This window comes from Trachemys scripta, chromosome 6 (genome assembly GCF_013100865.1).
Source record: "Trachemys scripta elegans isolate TJP31775 chromosome 6, CAS_Tse_1.0, whole genome shotgun sequence".
NCBI classification, from domain to species: Eukaryota; Metazoa; Chordata; order Testudines; family Emydidae; genus Trachemys; species Trachemys scripta.
This window is the reverse complement of record NC_048303.1, coordinates 58118778-58129638: the sequence shown is the minus strand read 5'-3', so window position 1 is coordinate 58129638 and position 10861 is coordinate 58118778. Positions and strand designations below refer to the sequence as shown.

Genomic DNA, 10861 nt, shown 5'->3' with positions numbered 1-10861 from the left:
AAGCTTATGCTCCCAATACTTCTGTTAGTCTCAAAGGTGCCACAGGACCCTCTGTTGCTTTCTCCCAGGGCTGATTCCCTTAAGTACACACTGCTCAGAGTTCACTCTACTTCCTCAAGGCCCCTCTCCCCAACCTGGCAACTTGCAAAAAGACCAAGAGGAAAAAAGACCTGTTTACTCTCTGTATTGTTATGAAGAATTAATACACTCCTGACATCACTGCCACTGAATGCTAATTACTCCAGGCATGCTCAGCACCATTGGTTCCTTACCGCATCCTTATGTGATAAGAAAGCCTAAAGCAACCACGCCTACAAAAGTGATTAAAATTACACTGTTTTCTGTGGGTATCATTCCCAGTTATATTCTCCTCTGCAATTATTTTATACCATGCATGCCCTTGGTCTCAAACCCTACTCAGGTGTGTGCAAACAAAGGCTGATCCACAAAACTGAAGTAACCTGCTTTCACTGTACATCCTAGCTACAGAGGCTTCAAATCACATACCTGACTTCTGGTCCAGTAAATATGCATAAGGACAGAGGAAAGAGCTGCAACTGCTAGTAGTGTAGGAGAGAGGAATGTGCCACAGATAACTGTAAGAGAAAAATTATATTTTTCCAGACTTATACAGTAGTCTAGCTTTATGTAATACGTCACATCCAATACAATCAGTTTTGTTGTTCGTCTCTCTCTTTTTTTTTTAATAAACTGCTTTAACATATTATGGCATTTCAACAAAATAATGTTAAGATATCTATTATATGCCCCCCATCATTACAGTATCCCAGTAACTCTCAAACCATTTTTAATCACATCTCCTCTGTTTCTCACCTTACACACGTAGAACTGAGGCACAGAAATATTAAGCCACTTGTCCAAAAAAAAAAAAAAAAAAAAAAAAAAAAAATGAAAGGAAATCTGTGGCAGTGCCACAAACTGAACTCAGGGCACTTCAGTCCCAGTCTAGTGTTTTACCCACAAGACAACCTTCCTCTCTGAAGTTTTACAGTTTTGTATGGGATTTACGTAAAAAGTAAAAGGACACTGGTCATGTCCCAAATCCCTCTAACAAAGAGCACAAGCAGTTATACAAGCCAAGGATTCAAGATAATCCCATACTAGAAAAGTAAATATTCTCCTCAGCTTCCCATTAGGGTTGTCGATTAATCGCAGTTAACTCACGTGATTAATTTTGAGTTAATTGCACTTTTAATCGCATTGTTAAATAGAATACCAAGTGAAATTTATTACATTTTTGATGTTTTCAACATTTTCAAATATATTGATTTCAATTACAACACAGAACAGAGTGTACACTGCTCATTTTATATTATTTTTATTACAAATATTTGCACTGTAAAAAGAAAGTATTTTTCAATTCGCCTCATACAAGTACCGTAGTGCAATCACTTTATTGTGAAAGTGCAACTTACAAATCTAGATTTTTGTTTTGTTACATAACTGCACTCAAAACCAAAACATTGTAAAACTTTAGAGCCTACAAGTCCTCTCAGTCTTACTTCTTGTTCAGCCAATTTTTTTGTTTACATTTACGGGAGATAATGCTGCCCACTTCTTATTTACGTCACCAGAAAGTGAGAACAGACGTTCTCATGGGACTTTTATAGCCGGCATTGCAAGGTGTTTACGTACCAGATATGCTAAACATTCGTATGCCCCTTCATGCTTCGGCCACCATTCCAGAGGACACGCTTCCATGCTGATGCCGCTCGTTAAAAAAAATAATGCATTAATTAAATTTGTGACTGAACTACTTGGGGGAGAACTGCATGTCTACGGCTTTGTTTTATCTGCATTCTGCCATAGATTTCATATTATAGCAGTCTCGGATGATGACCGATCATGTTTTCGTTTTAAGAACACTTTCGCTGCAGATTTGACAAAACGCAAAGAAGGTACCAATGTGAGATTTCTAAAAATAGCTACAGCACTCAACCCAAGGTTTAAGAATCTGAAGTGCCTTCCAAAATCTGAGAGGGACGAGGTGTGGAGCATGCTTTCAGAAGTCTTAAAAGAGCAACACTCCAATGTGGAAACTACAGAACCCGAACCACCAAAAAAAGAAAAATCAAACTTCTGCTGGTGGCATCTGACTCAGAGGATGAAAATGAACATGTGTCGGTCCTCACTGCTTTAGATTGTTATCAAGCAGAACGCGTCATCAGCATGGATGCATGTCCTCTGGAATGGTGGTTGAAGCACGAAGGGACATATGAATCTTTAGCGCATCTGGCATGTAAATATCTTGCGGCGCTGGCTACAACAGTGCCATGAGAATGCCTGTTCTCACTTTCAGGTGACATTGTGAACAAGAAATGGGCAGCATTATCTCCTGAAAATGTAAACAAACTTGTCTGTCTGAGCAATTGACTGAACAAGAAATAGGACTGAGTGGACTTGTAGGCTCTAAAGTTTTACATTGTTTTATTTTTGAATGCAGTTTATTTTTGTACATAATTCTACATTTGTAAGTTCAACTTTCATGATAAAGAGATTGCACTACAGTACTTGTAATGGGGGAATTGAAAAATACTATTTCTTTTGTTTTTACAGTGAAAATATTTGTAATAAAAATATTAAGTGAGCACTGTACACTTTGTATTGTGTTGCAACTGAAATCAATATATTTGAAAATGTAGAAAACATCCAAAAATATTTAAATAAATGGTATTCTATTATTGTTTAACAGCATGATTAATCGTGCAATTAATTTTATCTAGGGCAAAACCACTGAGGGATGTGAACTGGGTTGTACACCAATTTCCACACAAATCACTATGAATTATTCACCTGAAAAGTCATCCTTCAAGAGCTATTCACCTAAGTGCAACTCCAAAGGGACATCCATGGAAAACCCAGGAAGACAGATGTACAAAACCAACCTTCCAATTCTCATAAAGGCAAAATCGTTTTTTAGGGCCTAATTTTGCATGATGTGAAGTGCCCTCAACTCCCCATTAAATTTCAACTGTGGTAGAGAAAACCAGAATCTCATAGGGTCTGCATTTGAGAATGTTCTTGTCTTGTTATACAACAAGGATAAGGTGCCTGGTAATGGAGTACATTTGACAAATTGATTTTTGCAGTTATCAATTGCTTCATATTTGCACCAGTATCTAATGACTCATAAAAAAAATGTTTTTTGCCATGTATTCCTCCACTACTATGGATATTATTCCTAAAAAAGGAATCTTTAGCTATTAAACTAACACACCCAAATGCTAATTTATGGTCAGTCTTAACCTTTGTAAGGGGGGAGAGCTTCCTTATCCACATTCTATACTGTCCTCTGTCAGCACTCAGCCTGCAGATTTGGCCTAGTAGGAAAATGTGCAGGTTCAAGAAGAAAAAAAGTTTCCTGGTCCTTTAGACACCACCAGCATTCCTCTGCAGAATGCTACTTCATTTGTTACATTTGCAAACTCCTCTCGTCTACCTTCTATCTCATCCCCATATATCCATCCTTTATGTGCCCCAACTACTTGAGCTTGAAGATTAAAAACTGCAACTACTTGAAAAATTTTTGTACTTTAAATAGGAAAATGAATCCAAACATAATCCTGCCTGTTGTCCTATTGTGCACTGGAGTTAATCATACAAGCCAATTAAAAACCATCAGAAAAATGAATAAATAAAATTTAAGTTATGACGAACTCTGTTCCAAGAAAAAGCAATGTAAGGTCTATTTCAATTGCTGAGCTGGAAGCAGACAGGGACTCTTATTTTTCCAAGACAAATAATAAAATACCTCTGTGCATACTGCTGTGTCTCACTTCATTTATAACTACCTGCTCTTTAGAGAGAACTACTGGAGCTCTGAATGTGTAAAAGTGCAAGGAATATGCACTTTGAAGACAGTTAAATTGCATGAAAGTAAAAGGTAAATATTTTCTGAGTGCTGGGGGAGAATAACCTTGCATCTGATGTCCAATTTTCTGATTCCACACTGCGCAAGAATCTCTCCTGCTGGACATAGAGACTCTTTCCTTTTCTTTTAACAGTTACTAAGGGAAATCCTTTCTGCATAATCCAGGTTTTCATCAGTTTTTTTACATCTAGTGTTCCATTTGTGATCTGTAAAACACAAAGACATTCACTTTCAATAGGAAGATAATGGGTATTCTTCATTTCTCTTTGAGAAATTCTATCCTCAGCTCACCACACAAGAGCCATCTTGAAACTAGTGCCAAAGTAAGTAGCAGGTTAAGCCCCTTTGCAGAATTATTCTGTATTGGCTTGCCAATTTTGTTAGCAATAACTGAGGTGAACAAGTGTTTTATCTTCTTGTTTGAATGGAAGAGATCCAAGCGACAGCCAAATAAAGGGAAACATGGGAATGCCAAGCAGGCTAAAGTAGGATGTGGACAGAGGAAAATAGAGCAAGTAACTTATGGATTAATTTTAAGGGGGGGGGGCTGTGTATATGCACAGGGGTCAGCCTACCTGGAACAACTTGCAGGACCAGGCTCTAAAGGAAAAAGGAAGTTTATCACTGTTCAAATCACCTATATTACTTGCTATTCTGTCCATCTCTCTTCTTCAGCTGCCCTCACTGTCCATCTGAAATTCGAGTTACTGGTCTATGCCTACAAGGATTTGCACATCCTACACTTATGAAAGAGTCCTACAGAATTGAACAGGGGTTAAAAACTCAATAGAATTATTAATCCAAGGGAAATAATTCTCTGTAAAGAGCTTCTGTTAAAATTTCTAGAGAAAGCTCATCATTCGTTCTTAAGTTATTTACTTTTTGATTGATTAGGGGTTGACTCCAAAAGGGCATTTTTCAGCTCCCTCTCATCTCATTCACCCTCTCATCCACCCCCAGTTGACGAAACTCTCCCTTATGCTCATCTGTGTCCTTCCTACACTTGTAAACCTTTTCTGTCCCAGTCTGCCCACTCTCTACTTTCTTCTCCTCAAAATACACTTTTGCCAAGAGACCAACTAATCCTAGTCCACCAGCAAAGTGCTTGTTTAATTAAACAAAGAAAATATCCTGGAACTAACAATGCTTGTTACCACCACCAATCTTCTTGCTTTCTTACATCCCATCTCCTTTGTTTCTGTGTTGTCTGCTCAGATTGCAAGCCATATAGGGCAGGGATCGAGTCTTCTTGCATGTCTGTACAGTATCTTGCTGGTCTACAATGTCTAGGCACCATGCTAGCCAATGTAAATTGTGTGCCATTGAAGCCCCCCCTAGTTCTAGGAAATCGCTGAAGTGTAAGTAATGCTCTTAAAAATTAATATCTGAAATTTTCAGCATGCTAACACTAATCTATGTTCTTATCTGGCTTCTATCACTAGAGCATCTCTTAAATCCAATAAAAGCAGGAAGGACTCCAACAAGGGAAATAATTTCTCTTTCCTCCCACAGGAGGAGACTGAAAAGTTTGTTTTCGGTTTTTCTTTTAAATGCTTTAAAAAGAGCCTCTTCTTCTTTACCCCAGTTCTCGAGGCTATTGTAGGAGCCTAGAAGAAAGAAATGGATTTTCCGTTTTGCTCTAAAGACAATGATGTTTATGATCAAAAGGAAACCAGATTTTATGGTTGCAATTTTCAGAAGTACTCAGCTTTGGCCTAACTGCTCCCACTGAAATAAATGGAGAGAGTTAGGTCATTGGTGAGTATTTTTAGAAGTCCAACCCAGTAAGTATCATTGGAGGAACGGAGATTCAAGCTTTTCTTCTGTACAAGGGCCCAAATCCTACAGATGTTTAAGCACGAGTAATTTTATTCATCTGTCTAGTCCATACTGACATCAGTGAGACTACTCACGTGAGTGAAATTATGCATATGTTTAAGTGTCTGTAGGGTCAGGGACTATAGCTTAACACTAGCAACATGACAGTTATGGTTCTGAATACCTTTCCCATTCCACTTATGCACTCTTTTTAAAATAACGCCGGGGAGAGGAGGGCTGGCAAGTTTGGCAGGCTCTCTTCTAGGCACAAACATAAATGAGCAACACTTGTGCATCTCCGCACAGAATTTTGGAATGAGTGATCATGAGCAGAGTGACTGATAAACCAGGTCTTTTAAATATATGCCTGCAATATATGATCTTATTTAGCAGCACTAATACAAGGAAATAGAAAATGTCTTTGCTTTTCACATTTCATTATAGTACATCATGCAAAAACCCAAACTAAGAATATCCAAGATGGTTACCTCATTCATGCTATCCCATAAATCATCGCTCCGGGTGGATCCGTAGCTGTGATTATGCAAATAATTCTCAATCCCAGCTTGAAAACTATCATGTTTAATATACTTTTTCAGCATCAACAAAAGGGAAGCTCCCTAAAAAAAAAAAAAAGTCCGTAAGAGAAAAAAGGTTTAAGAACCCGATTAAGGAGAAGCATGTACAGATTACAAGACTGTCAGTACCTCTAGGAGATAATTTAGGAGAGAAAATTGAAATTTCAGCCCAGGGAGTTTAGTCTGAATGCAATTATTTTGACAATCTAAGCTGCTTGGGAAAAGGTTTACAGATTTAAAAAGACACAAACAAAACAAAAAAAACCCAAAGCAAAACAAAAACAAAAAAAAAAACAAACAAACAATGAAGTTTCACTGACATTAACTTAGTCTGAAAGAAAGACTTTCTAATTAATACCATGTGAAAGAAATGGCGTTCTAGTGGATGCATTGTCGATGGTTGTCAGATTTCATTAATAATACTGTTAAGTGCTGTAACTCACCGCCCTTGCTGGTGTTAAATACTAATATGCAAGCAACCACACAAGAATGATACAGCCAAAACAGCAATCATAAAAGAAAGCAAGATACTTCAGTAAGTTAAAACAGGGACGAGAAATGCCAACAAGTATATTTACGGATGCTGCCTGTTTAAAAGCTTGAAAAGCACATGAAAATATTTTGTAAAATAAGCCTTTCAAACTGCTAAGTCTGCACAGGGCTGAATATTATTTTTAGATCTGTTTCCATCAGTGAAGTCATGGAGCAATTCATGTCTGCAGAACGACCTGGGGTTTTACTCAGTTGAACACTAGGATCCTCCATGGAAACATTCATACATCACAGCAACCCAGTCAATAAATGGCCCAAGGATAGACAGATTGCAGCTAAAGTGACCCTGACCCTGAATAGTTTATGTACGTCACATTGTTGATACTAAAACATACACTGGAGAAAGAATAAAGAAAACTGAAAGACCTCCGGGGAACTCCAGCTATTTAACATTTGTGCCTTGTCTACACTGGCAAGTTTCTGCGCAGCAAAGAAGCTTTCTGCATTGTAACTCCCAAGGTTTACATGCTGCCAAGCCACTTAGTGCACAGAAACTATGCAGTTGCAGTGCGGTAAAAAAGCCACCCCGACGAGAGGCGTACAGCTTTCTGTGCCAGGGCTACAGTGCCAGTGTAGACACCCTGGTCCATTACAGTGCTTCAACTGGCCTCCGGGAGGCGTCCCACAATGCCTGTTCTCACCTCTCTGGTCATCAGTTTGAACTCTATTGCCCTGCCCTCAGGTGACCAACTGCGAGCCCCACCCCTTAAATTCCTTGGGAATTTTGCAAGTCCCCTTCCTGTTTGTCGGTGACACGTGCAGTGGTCTCAGTGCATCTTTCCAGGTGACCATGCCAGCTCCATGCACCAAGCGATCCCCTCCTTGGAGCAAGGCCAAGCTGCTGGATCTCATCAGCATTTGGGGAGAGGAGGGTGTCCAGTCCCAGCTGTGCTCCAGCCTACTAACAGATTTCATGATGCATGACAGAAAGGGACCATGACCGGGACACACTGCAGTGCAGGGTCAAAGAGAAGGAGCTGCAGATCGCCTACCTGTGGCCCGAGGAAGGCCTTGGTACTGGGTGAGCCCTCATGGCTGCTTCAAACGAAAGGTCCCATGTCACCCGAGTCCATCTGCTGCTCTTTTAAGAAGAGGAGCAGCACTCCTTTAGATGGGCTTTGCTCAGGAAAAGCAAGCACCACGTGCGGGGTCGCTATCGGGGAATTGCCCCTCCACACAAAGGGCAATGCTTGAACTGCAGTGAGGGCATCACCAGGGAGCACTACCACTAAACAAAAAAACCACGACACTAGCTACTTATTACTAATTATCAACTATGTACAACAACTAGGCTGGGGGGGGAGGGGGGAAACAAACAAGCCAAAAGTCACAAGTTTGTAAACAAACACCACTGCCCAGAGCGCCAACTCCAGCTGATGGGTGGTACGAAGCAACTGAAGGTGGTTTGGGTGACGCAGCCTTATATAGCCAGGGGAGGGGCTACAGTCATGAGGCACAAGCGCCATCCCTCTATGGGTACTGCTAGATCTCTGGCATGCACCCACCTACTTAGAATACACATCTGTATCTACTTGAAGAACTACACTTACCAGGGCAAGAATAAATCAAAAGTTATTCAGTGCAATATTTAATATTCAATATTTAGGGCCTGATCCAGAGTCCACTGAAGTCATTAGGAGTCTTTCCATGAACTCCATGAATAGGTTTTAGATCAGGCCATTAAAACGTAGGATTTAAATGTGAAGTAAACCACTCTTAAAACCACATTGGTGTCTCTGAAGATATTCTGAGTGATATTCTTGGATCAACTGCAGTTCTTAGCCTTCCTATTGATTTCCCAGTAGCCCCTTAAAAGTAATCTCTTTATTAAGGTGGTGTACAATAATCATCTGGACCCCGAAAACAACAATCTGGTGCTATTTGGCAGTGCAAAGCTCCTGTCATCACACATCTTAGGGACAGATACCTATCAGAGCCTCACAAGCAAGGCAGCTTGAAAGTGACATGCTCTTGTGCTTCCACTTGAGAGAGCGGTGCACCAATGGAAATGTAGAGCCTTCTTTATGGCAAGCTGCTTCAATTGTAATGCTCCAATTGGCATCCAAGATGTCCCCAGGGTGTTGGGATGATAAGTGTTAGATTTTAAGCTCTATCTATTTAAAAAGAAAAAAAAAGAAAAAAGTCTCTTTAGGTACTAGTTTCCCACTTCTCACCCCCCAAAAAGCACAAAGATGATGAAAAGGTCAAAGTCAAAAGTTAACAAGGAAAAAAAATTGTCTTGCTTTTAAGTTAATGTGGAATACAACACGGAAGCTGAAAGAATAAAACAGGTTTAGCAAATCTAAATATGTGTTTAAGATGTGATGGTGTCAATATTTGGGTTTATTTTTGTGTTGTAGTAAACTAGAAGTGTTTACAGAAACTATGGAGGAGGAAAGTGAGGGACACAAACAGTAGAGATGTGCATGAAATCTTTTCCTATGGAAAGACAGACAGATTCTTGGGTGCAGCTGAGTTCTGTTCAACACACAATTGAAATGTGAGAGGAAAAGGGTGATTTTGACACTTTTACATCCTACTAATGCTGGGTCCAACCCTGATCCTAGGTCTAGTCCCTGACACAATTTACAACAATCTCAGGGCTGCCCTAATTTTCATCCAGCTATGATTGCCCTTAAGGAGTAATTCCAGGATCTGGAAATCACCAGAGTGCAAGGGGACTCCATGCCCCCACTGCCCCACCTAAGTCCCTGGAGGGCAGGGGGATGCGGTGGGGGTTGATGGGTAAAGTCATGGAGGCTGGGGTGGGAAAGGAAAGGCACAGAACCAGCTACACTGCTGGGCATGTATGTCTGTATACTGAATGGGATCAAATGTCTACTTATAGGAAAATAATTTAATCAGTATTAAAACACAGAAAATCCCTCATGAAATGTACAGTCTTCTCTAGAGATAAAAATAATGGAGGCCAAGTAAAAGAAACTTGCACTTTGTGAGCAGCCTAACTTGCATTATAGCCACAAGGATAATTAAAGAAAAAGTTTCTGACAATGTGTTATTTCCCAAAATAAGAATATTTTGGAAAAGAGGTATACAAAACACAAAGGACAGAGTGATTTGTTAGCCTCTTCTGAGGTTACCTTGATATAGGAAAGCGTATCAAACATTTCTTCAATCTGCTCTGAAGACTGGACAGCAGAGGAGATTGGACGTGAGGCATTTAAGGAGTCTTTCATCATAGTCTTGAATCGTAGTTTCAGGAATTCTTCATCCTAAAAGAGGAATAGGAGTTTATACCCACGTGAGAAGTTAGAACAATAAAGGGTTATGTCAAATTCTCCATAATTCAGAACTGGAACTCAAGAGCCTGGAATAGATAAGTTAAGCTTTCCTTCTCCCTGCTGTCCTATTTACTTGGCACGGCAGCCTAGTCTTCTGACCCTTTCCGTTTTGAGGCTCAATCTCTCTTTTCTTCTCGCACTGGAGACAGGAAACCAGTCAGTCAATCTCCTCTAAGATTATCATTGTCAGCTCACTGTGGAACCATCAGCTCTCTTCCTCCAAAACTGCAGCAGCAGAAGCTTACTAATGGTCACATTCTGTTAAACTTTATCTGAATTGCTATGAAGAGAGCTACCATGCACAACTCCATAACCTACAAGAATGAAGAGTCCAAAGACCCAGTCTCTCCACAAAAACCTGCCTCTCTTCCAGGACTGGCTCTAACTTTTTTGCCACCCCAGGTGAAAAAAGAAGAGTGCCACCCCGCCGTAACACCCCCCCCCCCAGCCGATTGCTGCGCCAGGCTGCCCAAACCCCTACCCCGTCCCTGAGCTGCCCAAAACCCCTGAGGGCCGCTCCGAGCTGGGCAAACCCCTGCACACACACACACCCCCGAGTGCTGGGCCGGCCAAACCCCTGCCCCCCTGAGCGCCGCCCCAGCCAAACCCCCGCCCCCCTCCACCCCAGCACCGGACTGGGCGGGCCGCCCAACCCCGCCCCCACCAAGCGCCAGGCCGCCCACACCCCTACCCCCCCCGAAGCCCAGCGCCATGCCACC

At 41.0% G+C, this 10861-nt stretch overlaps 1 protein-coding gene across 1 annotated transcript in view; it reads right to left on the bottom strand.

The window, feature by feature from the left end:
• The window catches only part of LNPEP (leucyl and cystinyl aminopeptidase), an 86341-nt gene that overhangs the window by 13491 nt on the left and 61989 nt on the right, over positions 1 to 10861 (bottom strand). Inside the window, exons 8-11 of the mRNA XM_034773312.1 lie at positions 9942 to 10073; positions 6199 to 6330; positions 3938 to 4098; positions 508 to 596 (exon numbers count right to left, since the gene is read on the bottom strand). Of these exons, the coding sequence (XP_034629203.1) occupies positions 508 to 596; positions 3938 to 4098; positions 6199 to 6330; positions 9942 to 10073 (514 nt within the window). The remainder of the gene's footprint in view (positions 1 to 507; positions 597 to 3937; positions 4099 to 6198; positions 6331 to 9941; positions 10074 to 10861) is intronic.